This window comes from Podarcis pityusensis (assembly GCF_964106645.2).
Source record: "Podarcis pityusensis genome assembly, chromosome: 12".
NCBI lineage: Eukaryota > Metazoa > Chordata > Lepidosauria > Squamata > Lacertidae > Podarcis > Podarcis pityusensis.
In genome coordinates, this window is record NC_138037.1 from 33,842,578 (window position 1) to 33,864,854 (window position 22,277).

General features: G+C 50.2%; 1 protein-coding gene and 1 long non-coding RNA gene across 3 annotated transcripts; one reads left to right on the forward strand and one right to left on the reverse strand.

The window, feature by feature from the left end:
* The first annotated feature begins 11,401 nt into the window (after positions 1-11,401).
* LOC308459667 lies at positions 11,402-14,108 on the forward strand. Of its 2 annotated transcripts, none has more exons than XR_013978268.1 (3): positions 11,402-11,503; positions 12,708-13,010; positions 13,632-14,108. It is a non-coding gene; the product is annotated as an uncharacterized lncRNA (long non-coding RNA). The 2 variants fall into 2 exon arrangements; XR_013978269.1 differs by lacking the exon at positions 11,402-11,503 and adding an exon at positions 11,592-11,727.
* A 1,548-nt stretch (positions 14,109-15,656) lies between these two features.
* TWIST1 (twist family bHLH transcription factor 1) lies at positions 15,657-21,695 on the reverse strand. Its single transcript, XM_080975229.1, has 2 exons — positions 20,560-21,695; positions 15,657-16,516 (listed from the first exon to the last, which is right to left on the reverse strand). The coding sequence occupies exon 1, from the start codon at positions 21,236-21,238 to the stop codon at positions 20,594-20,596; it is 645 nt and encodes a 214-aa protein (XP_080831355.1). The 5' UTR covers positions 21,239-21,695; the 3' UTR covers positions 15,657-16,516; positions 20,560-20,593.
* Positions 21,696-22,277: the final 582 nt, after the last annotated feature.

Consider the following 22,277-nt stretch of genomic DNA (forward strand, 5'->3'; position numbering starts at 1 on the left):
ATATGTGGTTTTTTTCCCCTCCTCCCAAGATACAAAGTTTATTAGAAATATAGATTAATAAAAAAATGAAAACCAAAAACACATCATTCCTAACAAAACGGTTGATCCAAGCTAAGAACACCCAGAGGCCTTGATCCAGAGATCTCAGGATTCCCAGCCGCCCATCCACTGTCTGTGCTTAAACAGGTGGACACGTCCCCATTGCCCAGCCTATTGCTACATCGTCTCTTCTGCCACATCATTCCCTGTGCCATAACAAAAACCTGCTCCTGCTGATTCTTTCACACAGTCCTGTGATGTCTGGTCAAAACTGAAACTAGTGGGGCTCAGTGGGGCTCTGGCCTTAGATCCTCTAAAAAATTACACACAGGGTATAAAACGTCCCTACAAGAGCTGGAAATCCACTTTCTAATCCTAGCAGGTCATAGAATCATAGAATTGGAAGGGACCACGAGAAGAAGAAGAAGAAGAGGAGTTTGGATTTGATATCCCGCTTTATCACTCCCCTTCAGGAGTCTCAAAGCGGCTAACATTCTCCTTTCCCTTCCTCCCCCACAACAAACACTCTGTGAGGTGAGTGGGGCTGAGACACTTCAGAGAGAAGTGTGACTAGCCCAAGGTCACCCAGCAGCTGCATGTGGAGGAGGAGTGGAGACGCGAACCGGGTTCACCAGATTATGAGTCTACTGCTCTTAACCACTACACTGGCACACGAGGGTCATTTAGTCCAACCCCTTGCAATGCAGGCATCTTTTGCTCATCACGGGGCTTGAACACACGGCCTTGAGATGATGTGTCTTATGCTCTATATTGGCTGAGCTCTACCTCCGGGGTTCAGTCCCCGGCATCTCCGGGTAGGGCTTCCAATACCTCCAGTCATGAACCTTGGAGAGCAACTACCGGTCAGTGTAGACAGCAGTGAGCTACATGGACCAATGGACAGAAGGCAGCTTCCTGGTGTCCCCAGACATATGGGCCCAGAGAGCGTCCTCTTTAATTCAGATTTCTGTAACAGAAATGCCACTTTAACGATCCCACCCTATATTCTCTGGAAGGGATCCTGTTTGTTTCGAGGTGTTCAACTGTCAAAGAAATAGCCTGAGGATTGCAGCCTGACTTTAACTTCCAGCTTCGGATCCATTCCTGGTTTGTAGATGAAAAGTACATTTCCTCCAGGGAACTCCCAGACTATGGGTGGCGGCCGGGTTCGCCTGCCCCCCACCCCTATTAATCCTAGACGTGCAGGTTGCGCTGGGCATTTTCTAGGAAGTGATTTGCACGCGTGAGGGGCAAAGCTGTGGGTGCTATTCAAGTTCTGAAGGAAGCACTCTCCAAAACAAAGGCGCAGCCATTTACTAAAAAGGGTCGAAAACGGCTTACATCGCGTATTTTCCGTGTGTTTTTTCTCAAACTCCCAACAATCACCCAGTCAGATCATCGGTTTTAGATGTTGCCTCCAAGGTCACCCGCCGCTGGATTTCTGGAGAAACACCTGAAGCCGGGATTGTCATAGCCAAGACCACGTCGTGTGATCGCTACGCACACCCTCGTTTTCCTCCAGGTATTCAATAAGGCACACCTGTTTTGAGGGACTTCAGCGCTCAGTTCCTACCCCCAAAAAAGGTATTGAAGTGTGGGGTTTTGTTTTTAGTGGGCTACAACGTTCTGCCTTGTTCTGTAACCCTTTATTAAATTCATCTCGGCTATCCGAACCATAAACACACGAGGGAAGTTGTTCGATTTGGTTCCATTTTACAGAATAGTAAAATAGATGGAAGATACCTCATACCCGACGTGGCCGATGGAGATGGGGAGACCAGCGTTGTGTTAAGGCAGTGTATAAGTCAGCTCTGTCCTAAGCAAATTCAACTCAGCATCCTTCAGCATGGAGGATTCTCCTAATCCAAATTGCGGTGTTTTGTTTTTTGGGGTGAGGAGGAAATATATATGCGCAGGTCAATACATAACTCCTGGTGAGTTGCTCCCAAGTCAGTGTGTATAGGATTGGAGCCTGCTAATATAGTCGTGATCTGTAGTGGAAGCCTATCCATTTTTACTCGGAAGTAAGACCTACCTTGCACAATGGGGCTTCCCACAAGCAGATGATTGCCCTGCAAAATTTATTCAGAAAGTAACCTTCCGAAGAGCCCCCATACCAATGAAATTCTGCAGCCTCCATCGCTGCGATTGCTTGCAAGTCGGTCACTCGGATTTCAACAGCTCTTTCTTTCAGATAAGCCAGCTAAGGATAGCAGATTGACACACCTCAAGCCAAAGATATCGACGGGTCTTGCATCCAGGATAGGGCACTATCAATTCTATTCCCTTTAATTTCTGTTCAAAGGGGTACCGAACATGGTGCCCTTGACACATGGTTGGACTACAACTCCCATCGGTCCCAGCCGATATGACCAATGGTCAAGGAAGATGGGAGTTGTATTCTAACAGTATTTGGAGAGAGCCATGTTATAACAGGCACTTAATTCATCTTGGGTCCGTGGTGGATCACTTAAGGAGCAGCCCAGTGAAGACAAGGAGTAGGGGTACAGAGGGGTTCACCACCTGGCCGCCGCTGTCTATTGTAGAAGGCATTCCAGAGGGGTGGGGAACAAAGGTGCGTATTCCTTCTCAGGGATGTGTCTCTTACAAGTCCCCCCACAGTGTTGGCGAGGGATAAGAATAGTGACAAGGGTTATCCAAGGAAAAAATATTGCTGAAGTTCCCACCATCCCTGACTGTGGACTATGCTGCCTGGTACTGATGGAAGTTGTGGTCCAACAACATCTGGAGGAGGAAGCAATGGCTGCCTGTCCCAGATTGAAGACTGTTATAGAAGCGAGTCGTAGACTCCCTCATTGCAGGGGGGTTAGATGACTCTCATTCCCCCTTCCAACTCTATGATTCTATCAAAAAGCTTGAAGAGTAGAACAACTCCACTATGACTAAGCCTTTGAGGACTAGAGTGCTTGGAAGCGGATACAAATGTATATCCTTCTTTCCGAATCTTTGCCACAACTATCCTGGCTCTCCTTCTGGAAATGGACAAAAGGTCCGCCTGCTTCATTCGTCTATCTGAACAAATACATTTTTAGACCACTTTTCCCCATAGGAACAAGATCCCTGTCGTCCTCTCAGGAACCCTGTGAGGTAGGCTAGGCAGGGAGAGAGTGACTGGCAAGCAAGCAAGCCCGGCTGAAATGAATAGAAGGAAACTTGACTTCCTCGTTAAGGCGCTGCCCTCATTTGGGATCACTGAAATTCAGTGGGAACTCTGCATATAAGAACACAGCAAGCTGCCCCGCCTCAGGTCAGAGACCCCGCCCAGCCTAGTGTCACCTGCTCTGGCTGGCAGCTGCTATTCTCCAGGGTTTAAGGTAGGAATAAGCTTTTCCCCATCACTGGCTGCTTTTGACTAGTTATGCCAGGAACTTCAGCATGGGACCTTCGGTGTGTCAGCTCCAGGTGTGGGCTCTAGCACTGGGCTAGGACTCGCTTACATGGATGGGCTGCTCGCGTCTTTTAGACTGGACTCCAAGCCTCGTTGGAACCGACGGGATCCTCTGTCAGCTAAAGACTCTCAAGAATTGGGTCGCATACTCAGAAACTCTCCTAATAGTTCAGCCAGGTATCCCACCCACGTCCGACCACGGGGAATGAGGCGCCTGTGGGCGGCCCTCAGGGTGTCTTTGAACTCCATTTCCCGTCAGCCCCAGCCAGCATGGCCATTGGCCATGGAACCTAATAACACCTGGAGGGGCGGGGCCTACCAACTCTGTTCTGCAACCCGCAGGATGACGTCTCCCCAGGTTCCAAGGTTCCAAGGTTAAGGCTCAGCACTCAGAGATGACATTGGAAAGCTCAGTCGGTAGAGCATGAGACCCTTAATCATGGGTTCGAGCCCCATGTTGGGCAAAACCATAGGACAAGAGCGGTGGAGGTCTCTGTGTGTGTGTGTGTACTATGTCAAAGGCATGGCAATGGGAAAGGAGAAGGCTCTTGGCTCAGCGGTAGAGCATCTGTCTTGTATACAGAAGATTCCGAGTTCAATCCCTGGCATCTCTAGGTAGGACCTGGAAGAGAATCCTGCACACCTTCTGCCACTCAGCGTTGTCAATACTGAGCTAGACGCGCGAGCAGTCTAACTCCGGATAAGGCAGCTTCCTGCGTTCCTACGTTCTTTGCAAGGCAAAGTCTTTACAAGCAATAAAAAAATGGGGCATTGTGGGGAGCGGAGGGTTGTTTCCTCGATTTAAACTTCAACTTCCTTTCTTCCAAGCCTGGCTCTGGCTGTTCACTGGCAAGAAGACGGAGGGGGAGGGGGAAGCGCCCGGCTGGCAATTTCCACATCTGTTCGCTTCACGTGACAATCCCTCCACCCTCAGTTCCAACATCTGGCCAAAATCAAGCTCCTTCAGGTACCTGCTTAGCTGTGAAGCTCCCCTTTTTCAGTGCTGGCAGTAGGATCGCCCCCCGCCCACTCTAAATTATGTGTCCGTCCTCACATAATCACAGAAAATATAATTTGGAACAAAATCAGCAGCTGCGGGGGCTGGCGGTGAGCAAAAGCTGTAACACTTAAGGCTGCAATCCTATGCAGTTATTTGGGACCCAACACTTGCGAATTATACTTTCGTGTAAACATGCTCGTAAAATCAATCTGCCATCCGATGCGCCTGTTTGCGTACATTCGACCGGATGCGGCCAGTTCCTCTGCAAAGTTAAAGGGTGCGGAGTGCTGTGGAATTCACTCGGACTTACTCCCGAGTAAACACGCATCGGATCGGGCCGTGCAAAGTGAAAGAAAGTCGCATTGACCTCCCTTCACCCTGCTGCCATTCCGCAGCCTATTTCCTTTGCAAGATAACTTTCCGTTCCAAATGCAGAATCGTCAAGGCTTCCTTTTAGGGGAGGAAGATTCGGATCGGTCGGTGTTTGGTGGGTGTTTCCGCTCGAATTCGAATCGAGAGACCCTTACCTGTTTTATATTCCTTTCTCGGCACGTGCGGGTGACAACCGAGAAGGAGAAAGCGAAGTCAAGCTTCTGTCCTCCTCAGCTCTGAAGCTTTGACGTGACAACAAGCGCGTTCTCGGCGCAGCCTCGACAGTTCGAGGCCACGGCAGGCAGATGTCAACCCGATTTGACTGCCGATTAGGTTACAACAAGACTGACGTGCGTTGTGAAGGCAAAGCGGCAGACGCGACTGACATCTCTCTTTGGAAAGACTGACACCTCTCCAAAGAAAATTACGAAAGCCTGGACGCTGCCCTCAAGATCCGTGCCTTTTACAAGGCTGACTTCGGGAGTCCCATTGCCTTGAATGGGACTCTCTCTTTGACCAAAGAAAATGCCACCAGCTGCCGCCGGCGCATTCAGCTTCTGCAGGGAAAGATTTCCTCTTCGTCAACAAAAACCAGGCGCATGAAAAATCAGACATTTTGAGCGCTTTCAAAGGGGGTCGAGTTTTTTCCTACTTCCTTGAACTTTTTATTCTAGGGTTTTGTCACCGCAAAGAGGCTTGCGGCATTTGGAGAGAGCGACAGAGCAATGCAATACGTGCCCACCCTGAAGCAAAGTCCCATTTAGTTCCATGGCGTTTATTCCCAAGAAAGGGAGGCTGGCAGCATCGCAAATCTCTGAGGGCATCAGATTTCGTCCGCTGCCCAAGGAAGGTTCTGTGCCAATTTACCTGGGAGTAAGGTCCCAGTAAGTAAGTAAGATCGTGAAGCTGAGGCTCCAATACTTTGGCCACCTCATGAGAAGAGAAGACTCCCTGGGAAAGACCCTGATGTTGGGAAAGATTGAGGGCACACGGAGAAAAGGACGACAGAGGACGAGATGGTTGGACAGTGTTCTCGAAGCTACAAACATGAGTTTGACCAAGCTGTGGGAGGCAGTGGAAGACAGAAGTGCCTGGCGTGCTCTGGTCCATGGAGTCACGAAGAGTCGCCCTTTACTTACTTCTGAGTAGATACCAGATTGCACTGTTAAGTCTTTTAAGATGCCGCTCCTTTCTTGAACGGCGTGTTTCCACCCTTTCAAATCGAATTGCAAAAAAAAAGCTTACCATGTAGGTATGTGTAAGATAGACCATTTCATACACAGCTGCGGCAAAAAGACGCATCTGAGACTAATCAAAAGCAGGAAGTCATATTGGCCATTAGAACAAAATTCAAACAGAGACAGTAAAAGAAGACCTTTATTGGGATCAAGCAAGGTTCAGAAATGTGCCAGCTTCCCAGTAACTCAGGACTCTTCAACAGAGTAAATTCTGAAATGGAATAGTTCCTTCTTCGCAACCTTCTAAGAGGTTTCAACAACAAAAAACTACTTTTTGATCAACGCCGACATCATGGGTTTAATATCAAGCCAAATTTCTCACCTCCACCCCTCCCGCTTGGCTTAATATGGATGATATCTCCTGGACTCTGAAGCTTGATCACTTTCTCCTAACATTTTGGTTGGTCAGTATAAAAAGAGGAATTTGTATTCCCACCTTCAAAAGAAAAATGGCCGTTCTGCATTGTAATCTAACCTGTATTTAACCACTTTAGCCTATTCGGAGAGTATCTACCTGGGGGGAAAAGCTTACTTGTTTAGGAGGCAGCTTGGGGAAGACCTGCCCCCCGGAAATGACACTAGTGTCCCTGATGTGAAGAACACCATTCCTCCTCAAAGCTGGCAATTTAAGAAAGAAGGGGAAACGAGGTGGAGATATTCTGTATTCAGAGAAACGCCTCTCCTCCCCTCCCCCAACAAGCGTCATGAGGAAGAGTGCTGTATCACACAAAAGCTGGCACACCACACCATGAACGTCGGTCGATTTCATGAAGATATTTTTTCTCTCCCTCCCTTATATTAAAACCTCGTGATCTAGAGAGATGACATTTTCGGAGGAAAGAGCAACCGGGTGGTTTTCTTTGGGTTTCTAAATTGAGGGTTGGATCTTATGATTCAGAACCACTTCCAGGGATTCTAGCTGATGAAGGACTCCTTTAACCGGTCAAATCGACGTGGGCATGTCGAAGCACTGTTTAGGAAAGAGAGAGAAAAGCCACTCCCCAATACGACACACGTTTACTGGGAAGAGAAATGCAACTGATGTGGATGAGATTTATTCCCAAGTAAATTAGTTCAAGGGCTGAGATCTTCCCATTCCAATGTTGCTTCTTTTTAGCTGTCTGCTCTAAAGCACGTGATTTTTATGTAGTAGAAGCTCAGATGGGGGGGGGGGGGGGGAAGGATGCGACTGCTTAAACTAACCTCTTTCTCGGTATCTTTTAAATCCAATACAGTATTGATTATTCCCAAGGAAGGCAACCCTTTCTGGATTCGCCGATCACGTGCTCAGTTGCTTCTAAAGTGGAAACAGGGTCTGCTGTTCAGAAGAGGGCGGGGGATGTGGAGAGGGGGGGCAGCCTGTGCGAGTGATTTTAACCTGCTCCACCTTGAAGTGACCTGCCAAATGCACTTTCTTATTTTATAGACATCTGGGAATTCCATACATGCCTTAAACGCCAATTACACACCTTCTTCAAAGGACACGTGCTTTGATTTGCCAAGAACATTTAAAGTCGGCCGAAGTTTGAAAGAAAAAAGAAAAAGCACTACTGCAAAAGAAAGAGGGGGAAAGAAAACGCATGGTTTTTTTTAAAAAAAAATGGTGGGGGATCCTGTACAATGTTCTCTGCCTGGAGAAAGGGGAAGCGGGGAGATTATGTTGTTTTGTGAACGAATCGATCCGGTTTGGGGCCGAAAGCTTCTAATTTTCCAGGGTCTTCCAGACTGGAGCGGGGCCTGACCTCATTTATTTCGCTAAACCTAGAGGCTTTCTCTCTCTCTCTCTCTCTCTCTCTCTCTCTTTCTCTCTTTCTTTCTTTCTTTCTCTTTCCTTCCTTCCTTCCGATGGCATTGCTTAAAGAAAATGGACCAAGCCTGCGATTCTATGCACTCTCCCATGAGCAGCACGTGCATTAGGATTGCAAGTCCATGCACAGTTACTCTGGAGTAAGCACTACTGAGCCGCAACCCGAGGCCTGGGATACGCAGATAACCTACCTGACTCCCTTTGCTCTATTACCGAAACAAAAGGTGTTAAGCTAACTGCAAATGCAGAATCCCCGAATCGGAATCGAAACCAATAAAAGGGGAATAATAATAATAATAATAATAATAATAATAATAATCACAATAACCGCAAGAAGAAGGCGAATCGCGATCACTTATTGCTATTACCCGTCCTTCAAAATGCACGCAACGATCGAGATAAGGCTGAATCTGGAGGCGAGGGGTCGTGCTCTTGTGTGGTGCCAAGACCCGCTGGAGGTGCTCATCGCCTATCTCTGGTGCTCAGTCTCACGGTCTCGGGTGGCTTTGTGGGATTCTCTTCCCATGTCTCTCTGAGGTTCCTCCTCCTGACCTGAATCTGGTCTGTTGTACCAACTGGGACCCAAGAGTCCTTGGAAAGCTTTCAATGGAGCCTCCTCGGCGAGGAGGAATTAAGGGTCACGGATCCGCATCATGGATGGGGAGGGAGACTGCGGCTCCTCCAGCTTTTGCTGGACTGCGACTCCCATCAGCCCCAGTCGATGGGAATTGGAGTCCAGTAGCAACCAGGAAACTCACCCCGAAACGGTTTTCCAGGCAGTACTCGAATGAAAGGGTTCTTTCCCACGAGTTTCTCACTGAACCCAAAGCCGCAGGAACAGCCTCAGTCAAGAGCTGAGATTTACAAGTCTCAGTTGCACCCCACAAATAAAACGTGAGCTATCCCCAAATCATACCTCTCTATGGTCTGACTCAGGGTAAGGTGCCTTTCAGGTTTACAACCTGACTCTCAGTTTACAACCTCAGTCAAGCACACAGGGGCGTCGTAAGCACATAGATGTGTTAAAAGCACCCACCCACCCACCCAAGAATCCTGGGCACTGAAACTTGTTAAGGGTGCTGCAAATTACAGTGCTGCGATGGGCAAACTACAGTTGCCAGGATTCCTGGGGAGTACGCTTTACATGTGCTTTTAATGTATGGTGTGTTACACAGCCACGGTAATCATATTTATATTGACAAGGAAAGTAGGTCTCCTTGCTTAAATATTGAACACATATTACTTCCAAATATGTTTCCTTGACTGCCCTGGGATTTTCTTTCACCGCTGCTTGGACGACACTCCAGCTGCGATCCCCACCCCATTGCTCTACCAGAGGGCTTCTATGTATGTAGTTCCTCAAAAGTAAGTATCATGGGATTTAGTGGGATTTACTCTCCAGTAAGTGTACTTACTGGTGGCGCTGTGGGTTAAACCACAGAGCCTAGGGCTTGCCCATCAGAAGGTCGACGGGGCGAGCTCCCGTTGTTCGGTCCCTGCTCCTGCCAACCTAGCAGTTGGAAAGCACGCAGTGCAAGTAGATAAATAGGTACTGCTCAGGCGGGAAGGTAAACGGCGTTTCCGTGTGCTGCTCTGGTTCGCCAGAAGCGGCTTAGTCATGCTGGCCACATGACCCAGAAGCTGTACGCCTGCTCCCTCAGCCAGTAAAGCGAGATGAACACCGCAATCCCAGAGTCATCTGCGACTGGACCTAATGGTCAGGGGTCCCTTTACCTTTTAAGTGTACCCTAAGATGAATCCAGGTGAATAATAGGACACTTTTGAGTTAACACAATAATGCATAATTTATGTAAACCACTTAGAGGTTATGAGGATTGTGTGGTATATAAATCCGGTTAAATAAATATGATATAAATTGATGAGGGTTGTTCCCCCCCCCCGCCCTAATATTTGCATGCTAATGGATTGCATCGTTTGATATAACGTAATTGCTTCGGTTTGGGTGCTTTAGGTAGGATCTCCTGCCGTTCATCATATACCCCATTACATGCTTAAGATCCAAAACGCGTCTTCTCGAAGCCGTAGCATTTCTCAACCTAGATACCCGCCTAAACCAAAACCCACCCACTTATTTACTCAGAATATTCCATCCATTTCCTGAACCTGTTCCCAAGCAGGGCTGCGGTCCAGCACCCCTTTACTTCGAGGTAAGCTCTACTCCACGATTATGCCACAACGAATTTGTCACTGCTCCACAAGACTCATAACTGTTTGTGTTTCAACAGACGAATACATCCCCTCCGGAAATGAAAATTAAAGGTATCCCAGTGGACCCGGCCCTCCAGACTGGTTTGTGCGTGGGTGTGTATTCTGCAACGTGTCATCGTTGACACAATAATACTGAATTACTGGTGGAGTTCCACTGGTCCATCCACACAGTATTCCGGTTTATTCGTTGTTCTGCAGTGTCTTCCCAACGTTACAGCATTACCGCGGTCTGCAGGGACGCTCTTCCGCTATAGCTGAACAAAAGTGGCACACAAACCCGGAATATTTGGGGCATAAAAAGTTACGAGACATGCACCAATTGGAAACGCAGCATGCATACCCTGAAACGTTTGCAGGAGCAAAAAGTATTGAAAGCACGACCACCGTGATAAGTACTAACGATAAGGGTAGTGAAAAGACGTCTGCAGGGGCCCCGTGTCTTTAAAGTATCTGTGCACCCTTACATTCGAGTAAGCCCTGCTGATCTCAAGGAGGCTGACTTCTGAGTAGACCTGCCTAGGATCGTCCTTTAAAACAACAATCCTCGCAGCCCTTTACTTTGCAGCAAGCCCCATGGAAATCAGAAGGGCTTACTCGCGAGTAAACATGCCCAGGACAGCGCCACCCAGCCCAAAGCCCCGTCACTGCATGGGACGAAGTTAAGACTTAGGCACAAACACTACCACCAACGCCACCCAAATACACGCGCCCTTCCTCCAATTTTCATTGGATCTGCTTGGATTTCCCTAACATTTGTTGTTTCCCCGCACATTTAAGTTTGTTTTTCATCTCCCCTCGCCCCTCAAAAAACAACACAAAAAAAACTTTTTTAAAGAAAGATTACAGATGCAGGGAAAAACCGCCTGACATCATGAGAGCGGGGACAAACGCTCACTTTGAAGGATTCCTGGGCATGACTTCAAGTGAAATCGTATGCCTGAGAAGAATTTGATACTGGACTAGAGAAAATAACTAGATCGGCGTTTGCCAAACCGTGGAATGTGCAAGAAGGCCCCGCGGGCGCTCTCTCTCGCTCTCTCTCCAGCGCGCGCGAGGGCCAAGTTGCAGCAAAAGGTTGCCTTGCTTCTAGGGCAGTAGCAACAGCCCCAGCGCCGCACACTCCATTCCCTGCACCAGGCCACCGGCAGCCGGAGCCCTCGCTCTCTCCCCCTTTGGTTGGCAAAAAGAAAAGAAAAAGTCCCAGGAGCCTTTGCAAAATTAAGGGGGAGGTATGTGTGTGTGTGAAGTGGGTTGCTGGCGGGAGGGGTATCCCAGAATTCATTTGTCTTCTTCCAGGCTTCTGAGTGGTCCAAGTCCTCTCGCCAGTCATCAGAGCCCTGTTTCGCAAGAGGATGAACACCATGGCAACCAAACATGGCCGGCTTCCTTATGGGGAAGCAGATCAGTGGGTGAGGAACGTACAAGGCTTGGGGGGCGGGGAGGGGGGAGAGAGAGAGAAGTCAGAAAAGTTTGACTGCTCGAAATGCAGCTTTGACTCTCCCCACCAATTGTCAGCGAGTTTCTCAATACTCAGAAAACTATAGCCATCCTTGTTTTTTATGTTACACACAGATCTATCTATCTATCTATCGATCACCTTTCCTCCAATTTATCCTCACACTAACCATGCAAGGTAGGTGAAACTGAGAGACCGTGGCTAGGCCTAAGTCACCCAGTGGACATCACCATTGAGGGGGGCAGGGGTGCCAGCTTGAATAAAAAATGGGGGGGGGGGAGGTAAGCCCCGCCTCACATAATCACAAGACAGGGAACACACACACCGTTGCTCATCAACTTTAAGGAGGTCAGAGTCCTTAAATATTTTATTTGGGGTGGGGTGGGCGAAGGGACCCCGGCACCTAGAAGTTGGCTTCTGTGGGGTGCGAACTTGAACCCTGGTCTCTCAGGTACTGACTGGTAGGCCAGCAGTCTGCACCGGCCCCCAAAATACCCAAAGCAGGAGGCGAGCTGGAGAATGCGAGAATCCATCCTATGGCTCTTTAGTATACCAAGCGAACGCCTTCCTGCTTCAGCTAATCCCACAATGTCCTAAATCCCAAACATTTCCCTAAAGGGCCATCTCGACTGAGACGGCAGCATCCTCTCCCTTCCTCCCAGGGGTGCCAACCTGAATAAAATATTAGAGTGGGGTCAGGTAAACCCTGCCCCACATAATCAATCACAAGACTCGGCGTATGTACACCATCTGAATGGCAATGGCCATCAACTTTGAGGGGACCATGCCCCCCTCAAATATTTTATTGGGGGGCTGAGGGGACCTTGGCGCCCAGGAGTTGGCTCCTATATTCCCCCACCCTCCTCCCCTCTCTGAAAGGAACAAGGGGTGAAATAAAAAAACCGGATATCTACAGTTCTATGATCCTTTACTAAGGAAGGATACCAATACCACCAGCTAGCCAGCATAAAGAGGGTGGAAGAGAAAGGTGCCTCTGGCCCCTGTTCTGAAAGGGGAGGGGGGACGGTGGCCTTCCGGACGCTGTTGGACTTCATCTCCCATCAGTCCCAGCCATCGTGGCCAATGGTCAGGGGTGATCGGAGCTGGAGTCCAAACAATATTCTGGAAGGTCACCAGTTCTCCACTCTTTGCCCTAGTTGGAAACCCTCTCCAGGCGTGACAGACGTTCTCCCCACCCTCCAGCGCAACGAATAACATCTCAAGGCTCCCATCCCAGGGAAAGTCGCCCGTATTTTCAAGCACGCCCAATGAAACCGAAGCAGGCACCCGGACGCCTTTTACCTGGAAGCGAATCCCACTGGTGTTTGCCCTCACTTCCGCACAGAAGTATGCAAAGAATGACATCGGATCTCCTTTCAGCGCCGGAGCCTAAGGCAGCCTTTGGAAACGAGAGTACTTGGAAATCAGTTCCGCGGGAAATCAGCGGGCCTTACTTCCGAGTAAGCATTGTCCAGTTCTGGCTGTAAGGCTGAGATAATTCTGTGCATCTTTACTTGACTCAAAGGGGCTCAGCTCCCCAGGAAGTGCATTTTAGCCTTGGAGCCCTAAACAGCAATCCTGAACATACTTTCTTAGAAGAAAGTTAGGCTGGGGAAAAAACAGGAAGGCGGGTAGGCCTAAACGTTTGCTCAGAAGTACGTCCCACTGGATTCAAAAAGGGTTAGTCCCATGTGTAGGGACCCAGGATACAGTACTAAACAGCCTGATCCTGTGCACATTTACCCCCATTGAATCCAAGGGGAAGACTTACTCCTCGCAAGCGCCTGCAGTCCGAGGAACCGAACTGAAACCAATTCCTCTCGGAGTAGGTGAATGAATTCGAATTTCAGGCGTAGGGCGTGAGCGTCAGATTTACATGGGGATCCATAGATTTAGAAACAGGCTTCCTGAAAAACCAATGGCAACTACCGCACACCATCTCCACCGATAAATTCGGAGATGCCAATCGGGACAACTTTTAGGATCAAGTCCATTCAAGAGGGAGACTAGACAAAGGTTTTTGTACCTTACCTTTTTCAACAGCACAGACCATGCTCTGATTCCTGCTCTCTGCTTTCTAGCTCTCATCCAGGTCTGAACTGGCCCCCCAGATCTTCTGCAATCTCAGGCCACTTCATTTGGGGAAATCCGGTCGATTCCATAGCTTGCTGGGCGACACTGCCGAGGGTACCCTTCCTCCTTCTGACGGGGGGGCGGGAGATGGACCTCCGCAAGCCTCAAATCCAGTTTTGTCAAAGTCCTGGCTAATCCCCTTAAACACAAATAAACTCTGCCGTTTATCTATCTATTTATTTATTTTAAAAATTCTGTCAACAGCGCTCACCGGCCCCCGACACGGCCGATGGTGAGAACCGTGAGGAGCTGGGGAAGGCGGCGAGAGGTGGCCTAAGGATGGCCAGGGAAAGGTAAACAAGGCATCCGGAAACGTCAACCCGAACCTGAGCAAAACAAACAGGGATGGTTGGGATGAGGGAGACCAGCCCGGCTTATTTATACGACCAGAGTAATCAGACATGGATAAGGCAGAGCAAACTGGCATCTGCTACCTCCCAGATGCTTCCATTTCAACACAAATGCGCATCAAGGACCTCAAGGACCGCTTTGCATGGCAGGCAGCTCGCTTCCTCGAGTGTAAACCCGCGCGGATCTGAACCGCAGGTCGGCGTCAGAAGGCGCTTTGGATTTTGCAGCTCAACCCAAACGAGCCGATCCGAATTGTTTGGGGCGGGGGGCGGGAGAGATGTGCTGCCGGATCTTATTGCACGTTTACACGAAAGGAAGCCCAGTTGCCTCTGGCTTGAGAAATGCTAGAGGCGCCAACGGGTTTCTGTCTAATGGGCACCGCGGGGAGGATCGCGTCGCACCCAACCGTGTCAGTTAGATCGGGAGTGCCTCTACTTCGGCTTATATAAAGTGGAATGAAGGGGCTGGGGGGGGGCGTCACTTGGGAAGGGATAAGGCGAGCCCAGGGGTTGCCCGACGTGCCATTTGTTCGCCTGGTGTGAAACAACAACATAAAAACTGATCCTTAAAAAAAAGAAAAGCAGTGAAATAGGAGACCTTGGTTTTCCCTACTCCTGGAGTAAGCCGCTCGCCTCCGAGCCACCGTTTTGATCACCGCTGGGCTGTTGCTATAGCCGGACACGCTGCTTGGAAGCAAAGCTCCCTCCGAATGAATGGGGGCTTCTTTGCTTGCAAGGCGTTGAGTTGGACGTGGGCTGTTTTCCTGCATGGACATTCGTCGTCGAGTTCCTTCTGCGGCAGTACCGTCTATTTGTCTGATCGATGGCAACAAAACAATCGGGGGGTAAGGGGACACACACACACAGTCTGAATACCTCAAGTCTGAGGCTCAAACTTTCGGTCATCTATCTGCAACGCCGCGCACGTCAAGGGTTCGCCACTTCTCATTGGAAAGCCAGCGTGCCTGATCCGAGGAAGTCAGTCCCAGCAAAAATCAATGCGATCTCTCTCTCCCTCCCCCCCCCCGGCTTACTTTCGAACACACGTTTCTGGAGGCAGGTGTGAAAAACCACCACCCACTCCCTGCTCCCGACTTAATTCGTTACAAAAACAAAACTCTGGATGCATTTGGCTTATGGATGGGCTTCAATCAACCTCCACTCCGCCCCAAACCCTCAACAAACACAAATAGCTACGCGACCGCTGAGCACCTTTATCTGCCCCCCCCCCCGCCCGAGATAACAAGAAACACAGCGGTGGAGAAATTGCATGCAGACCAATGGGTGGTTCTTAATTTAGATCGAAGGAGGATGAGGATGATAATAATATTAATACACTACACTTTACCATTATAAAATTCGCTATTTTGATTAAAAGGGGGAGAGAATCCGAAGTCCTGCAAAATCTTCAAGCAGAATCATAAAGCTGTCTCGATAATTAACACTCATGTGTCTGTCAGTAGCTAGTTTATTTGCGTTCTTCTCTCGTTTGTTTATATTCCCTCCCCCCCTCTCTCTGACCCTGGCCCCTTACTCTCCTGGGTAATTTCAGATCTACGCGATCGAGCATTATTTACCTTCAGTTTCAAGCCCGTTTTCCTCCGTACAGACCAAACTTTAAAATTCTTTTAACATTTCAATTTATTTATTGCAGGAAAAAAATATACAATGATATTTACAAAACAATCATAAAAATAGGAATGCATTTAGACACCGGATCTATTTGCATTTTTTTTTAACATGGGTCATCAATAAATAAATAGAATGTTTCATTTTTTTTTCTCTCGCTCTCCCCCCACCCCATTTCCCCCTCCTTTTTTTTCTTGCAGGAAAAATAAAATATAAATGAAAGAGGAGCAGGATATAAGAGTTTTGGAGCCCATAATGCATAGCTACCCTAAACATATTTTCTTAAAAAATATATTTTCCTTTCTCACTCGTTCTAAACGGGTTTTTTTCTTTCCGGGTTTCTCTGTCATTAGATCTCTTCCAAAAAGAGAGCGAGGGAAATGGGGGGAGTCCACAGTAACGTATTTCCTTTCATGAGTGGCTCATAAACTCTCTTGGGAATGCATGCATGCAAGAACAAAAAAAAAAAAAAAAAAAAGGAAGTAAAGAGGAAAAAAAGTTAAATTCCAACATTCTTCGTCAAAATAGAAAAATAAAAATAAAACCGGTTCAGATTTTTGATCAGAATGCAGAGATGTCTGGTAGGGCCCTTTGGCCGCCTCTGGATCAGCCGCCTCACCATCCGAGGAGCCCCCCCCCCCCCGGGTCTCTCGCCTCTCCTGGTCTCCCAACGCCCTGCTCCTTGCAACGTGGGCCAAGAACGCCGCTCAATTTCCAAGAAAATCCTTGGCGTTATATATTGTCTTAGAGGGAACAAAGGGGGGAGAGAAAAACAAAGGAGGGGAGCCGAGTCCAAGTGCAGAGTCTCTCTCTAGATTGTCCGTTTTCTCTCCTTCTTTGGGAACAAATGTCATCTGCAAAAACCCAGAGACAGAAAGAGAAGAAGGGAATGTTGGTTAATGGAAATGGAAAATGAAATATATTGCGCACATATATTAAAAGAAAGAGGCATATTTTAAAATTATTTTAAAAAAATGAAACACCTCCTTCTTTCGGTTGTGTTACTTTCTATCTCTGCACATGTCCATTGTATATATTTTGGTACACCGCCCTGGTTGAGTACGATTAAAGGGCGGCATAAAAATACGCGTCACAATTCCAGCAAATAACACCGCTGCAAATGTTTGATTCTAGCCTGCTCTACACAATGTGCTTCTGTGTGTCCACGGGGGTGGGGGGGGAGGAGGAATTAAAGCACAAAGGAAGGAGGGGGGAGGGCCCTGCTGGAGAGGCATGAAATTAGGAAACGCGCAGAGGGGAGTGTTACGGATATCTAGGAGAATCTAGTGCATGGGGGGGGGGGACCGCTTCCCCCTGGTGCTCTTAAGACCAGCTACTTGGAAGCAGGTCCCCTCAGATCTGGGGGTAGCTTGCTTTCAAGGAAGCCTGTTCAGCAACCCGAGGTGGATCCTTTCCCAGTCACTTCAAGGAATCATAGTAATAATAATGGTTCATGAGTTGTCCCCACCTAATTTCCCTGTGTGCGCTGTAAGTACGGCTAGGAGACTGAGGCACAAATTTAAAACAAAACAAATATTTTTTGGGGGGTGGAGGGGAAGCAGAGGCTGGTCGTGGGTCTCTTGCCCATCCGGAGAGAGGCAGTAGGAGGCTGGCGGGCAGGCTGCCGATTGCGGTTCGATTGCAAGCTGCGATCCCCGTGACAGTTAAGCTGCTTTGTTTAACCTGACCAGGTAGGCGCTCTGGTCTGGGCCCTCAACCTCCGGCCTAGCTCAGCAGTCGCCTGATGCTACTGGAGGAGAAAATGCTGGGCGGCCCTTGGCTTCACGTAATGCTCCAATCCCGATCATGTTTACTTGGAAGCAAACCCCAAATGCCTTCAAAAGGGAGTTGTGGTGGCGAGGAACCCTGGCTGCCCGGATAGTCTCATTTGCACCCCAATACATTCCCGCTGCTGAGCCGATGGGACTTTTTGCTCCGGGGGAAGCGTGTACAGTATAGGATTGCAGCTATGCATCACCCGGGTACTGCTCGTGTTTTCCCTGGGGAATGTCATATGCAGCTCTGAGTAGGGTTGGTACTTTAAGTACGTTTGCACAAGACTAGACCTTAAGCTGCGCTCCTGGGTGGGTCTGACTTCCCAGTAAACATGCATGGGGTCGGGAGTTGCGGTGCTTCCTTCTCTCCCAAATTCCCACGCCACCCTAAGCGTTTCCTGAAGATTCCACGGACAGGAACGTGTAGTACATTCCCACGTGTCTGTCCTCCTCAAGGCCGCAAGCCAGGAGACTTACAGCCTCGTTCTATATATTTACTCGGAAGTCAGTTAATGGAGCTGCAGCCCCAATAGGGGAGACTCTGCGACCATTTCTCAGGCCAGGCTCCCCCTTGAACATCTCATTATACGCCACATTTTGTTAGAATACTGAGAATTCGGTTGCCTACACGCCACTCATTTCAAACTCATGACTTCACCCAAAGAACCCCGGGAACTGTAGTTCCTTAAGGGCGCTGGGAATTGCAGCTCTGTGAGAGGTTAAAAACTACAAGCGTTTGGGAGCGGAGTATCTCTTTGAGTTCTCCCGCAGCTTTACGTGGTTGAGTAACCCTCAGCAGAGTAAGGCTCCATCCCAGCACCATTTCGATCAGTATTGATATGTACTACTGATAAAGGTTCGAATTAAGGCTTCAAATCCATTTAGTTTCCAAGAAAGCAGATTTAACAGCTCGATCCTATCCATGCTTGCTCCTTAGGTTTTCTCCCTAGGTGTTGTGTGCAGAGGATCGCAGCATCAGGATGGAGGTACAAATGTTCTTGAGATTCTTCCATGGTGGCGCCACCGGTCTCTAGGCTGGGACAAGTCAATGCTTGTCTACCAGCTCGACCGGACTCCGTGAGACCTACCTCCGAGTAAACATGCACAGGAGCCGCCTGCTGACCTAAGCATATTAATTTGGCAGCAGGTCTGACTGGGATCCGTGGAACTTACTCATGGAAAGAGGCTGCAACAGTCAGTCATAAGAAGGACCTGTTTGATTATGGGGGCTCATTGATCTTCTTAAAAAATGAAGCGGCGTGCGCTGACTCTGAGACTCTAACCCAACACAGAACGCTTTGCAAACCTTAAATAAGAAGTCACCACTACGCCCAAACCAGTTTAGTTGCGTAATTTGAGAGATTATGTTTAGGGCGGCCGATCCAACTTGCCGAAGAATCCCAACGAGAATCAGTCAACGTCCCATCAGACCTTCGGGACCCCGATGCCATAGGCATACAGGATTTTTTTCCGCGAGAAAAGGAAAAGGCGCATTTAAGACTCCCCACAACCAAGCGATCTGCTTCCAACAGCCTTTTCCTTGGGAAGGAGCTCCCTCGGAATCAACGCATTTGGAAATTCCGCAAGATTTTTTTGGGTGGGGCTAACTAAACAAAACATTAAACTTAACGCCACAGCTACGGTCCAACGCAGGGCACATGTTCTTTAAAGGAGACGCTTCTGTGGACTGCGTGTTATTTCTGGCTGGCTCCACGGCCAGTTAACCAGCCTTGGAGTCAAGAGAGGACCTCCGCAAGAAAGCGTGTGTCTAGGATCTAGCGGTGGGTTTGTGGGTCGGCGTTAGGAAATGCAATACTCTTCCTACTCAAGAATTTACTTCTTCCTTTTCAAGCCGAAGTGGCCTCCAAGGAAGCTTTCTTGGGATGGGATCACCCGGATCTCCCCCGAAGTGGAGGGCGGCTCGAATACAGTAAATGCCGAAGTGGAAGCTTTTCTGCTTTGGGTTGGCGAATCTAGCGAGTTCGCTGATTGTTTGCGAGAGGGGTGCCTGCGCGCATGGAGAGGGTGTCTAGCAATTGGAATTTTAAATAAAGGCTTTCCCCTCTTCCTGATTTTTGGCCTAACTCCCTTCTCAGGCTGCAGGCCCGGAAGTCCCGTTTCAACCTTGCCCCACCACCAAGGAATTTGGCTCGGGCAGAGACGATCCGGGGTGCACCCCGGTAGGGCACGTATTCAGAAGGGGAGGGAGATGGATGCCTTAACAATACAGTTCAGGGGTGGACCCCGCTCTCTGCCATTCAGGGCGACTTGCTACCCTCGCTTTTTCGCTTGCTGCTATTGGTCTAGCCTGACTTTCCTTCATCCCGCACGCGGAAATCCATCCCGCCTAAGCCGGGCTGCTAAGGCCTACGCGCGCTGCTTTGGAAAGGCAGCCTTCCATCTTTGAAAGCTGGGGGAAGGCAGGGCGTGTTACTCGAATGCTTTTTTTCCACCCCAGAAAAAAAGTTAGTCCGCTCTGGAGTCCAGAGGGACTTACTCAGGAGGATGCGGGAAGTTAAGGAGGCGTCAGAGTGGCGGGCGAGCCTCAGCATCTCCGAAACCGGGAGGGAGCGTCCTAGAGGCCTTCTTTCTCCCGTCTCCAAGAAAGAGAGAGAGAGAGAGGCTCTCTCCCTATAGATCTTTGCAAGTACCAGCGGCCTTGGACGGATTCTTAACTAGCACTGAAGTGAGGATTCAAAGGGAATGGGGGATAACACACTCTCTCTCTCTCTCTCTCTCTCTCTCTCTCTCTCTTAAGCAAAGGATCGAGAGGAGGGGAGAGAGGTTGTGAGACGGGAGTGCTTCCTCACAAGGAAGCCTAGCCCAGCTTGGCCTGCAGGCAAAAGGGCCCGATTTTCCAGGGAACTTGGCCGCTCCACCCGGATGCGTGTCTGGGGTCCCGAGATCGTGCGCAAAGCGAGTTCCTTTCGCAGTCTAGGCGAGGCTGCAGTCCAGCTGCGCCCGCCCGTCTCAGAGGGATTCCTCGAGAGTCAGGCTGCTCCAGCAGGCCCACGGCGAAGGCCAAGTCTAAGCGCGGCCCCCCTCCTCGTCCCAAATCCCAGATCTCTCTCTCTCTCTCTCTCTCTCTCCTGCCCGTCCCGTCGCGTCCCTTTCCCGCTTACCTCGGTCTCCGGCCGGGCCAGTCGGCGCGGGAGGCTAGTGAGAGGCAGACATGGACCAGGCTCCCTCCATGCGCCACACGGAGAAGGCGTAGCTGAGGCGCTCGTGGGCCACATAGCTGCAGCTGGCCATCTTGGAGTCCAGCTCGTCGCTCTGCAGGACCTGGTAGAGGAAGTCGATGTAGCGCGCGGCCAGCTTGAGCGTCTGGATCTTGCTCAGCTTGTCCGACGGCAGCGTCGGGATGATCTTGCGCAGCGCCGCGAACGCTTCGTTCAGCGACTGCGTGCGCTGCCGCTCGCGCACGTTGGCCATCACCCGCTGCGTCTGGAGCTCCTCGTAAGATTGCGGGCTGCCCCCTCCGCTGCTGCTCCCGCCTCCGCCGCCGCCGCTGCTCCCGCCGCCTCCGCCGGATTTCTTGCCCCGCTTGCCTTGCGCCGGGCTGCACGGCTCCTCGGTCGCCGAACCGATCCCCCCGCCGGCTCCTCCTCCTCCGCCTCCTGCGCCTCCGCCTCCTCCGCCGACCCCGGCGGCGCTCCTTCGGCTCGATCGCCTCTTGCGTCCCCCTCGCTTGCCGGAGCCCTGAAGCTGCTGCTGCTGCTGCCGGTCGGGCTCCTCCTCGCTGTTGCTCAGGCTGTCGTCGGCGGGCGAGACTGGAGAGTTCGACTCGTCCTGCTGCATCATCTCGGGGGCCAACCCGCAGCGCGCTGAGCAGCCCTTTTTAGGGGGCGAGGGAGGAGGGGAGAGGAGAGGGGGGAGGAGGAGAGGGTGCCTAGCCAGCCAGCTCCCCCTGGCTGGATCCTGGGCCTGCGGAAGAAAAGGAGGAGGACCAGGGTGTGGGTGGGTGGGGGCTTGGGGGAGGGCCTCAGTTGGGTGGGTGGGGGGAGGCCATCGGGAGCCGGGGGGAAAAAGAGAAAGAGTGAGAGAGAAAGAGAAAGAGAGAGGACGACGAGGACGGTGGAAATCTCCCTGGCGGTGTCAGCTCCCCTCCCGATGGCTCCTTGGAGCTGGCTGGGAGTTGGGCGAAAGTTGCAGCCAGGGACGCTCTTATAGCTCCTGCTGGCGGAAAGTTCGGGGGCAGCGGTGTCATTGGCTTGACGTGGAGAGGAGGGACTTTGCCGTGGTTGAGAGGAAAGTTTCCGCTTCCCCCCCGCACCCTCCCCTCCCAAACGGTTCCCAGACCGTTAGCCAGAGATCGAGTGGAGGAGCCCCCGCTTCCAAAAACCCCGGGTTCCCCTCGTTTGAAGCAGGTCTCGGAGCAGATTGCTCTCCGCCTTTCGGAAAAAGAGCTTTTGTTAAGTATAGCAAAAGAGAACCCCGATTCCCCCTCTGACGGCCTCCTAAGCTCAGCAAGCCGTTTCCTTCCGAGATTGCGCTTTTAAACACACTCCCTCAGCAAAGTGGTTTTTTGCTCAGATCAAAATAAATACCTTCGCATCCCACCCCGTTTCCTTGAAAGTAGGGCCCGTTGGCTTCCATAGGCTTGGCTTCCGAGACCCTCATTCGCAGGTATATTTCAGCAGGTCTGGGATCGCTGCAGTCATTGGTTCGCAACTGCAATGAGCCTTCCAGATCAATGGGTTGGGGATCAAATTGTGACCGCGGGGTGGGGGAGAATCCCCGCAACAATCCAGCTAAAGCAAATCGCCACCAGTCTCCTTTCCGCTCCGATCCCCAACGCATTTCATTGGAAGGGCTGCGATCCTAAAGGTAGGCGCAAGTT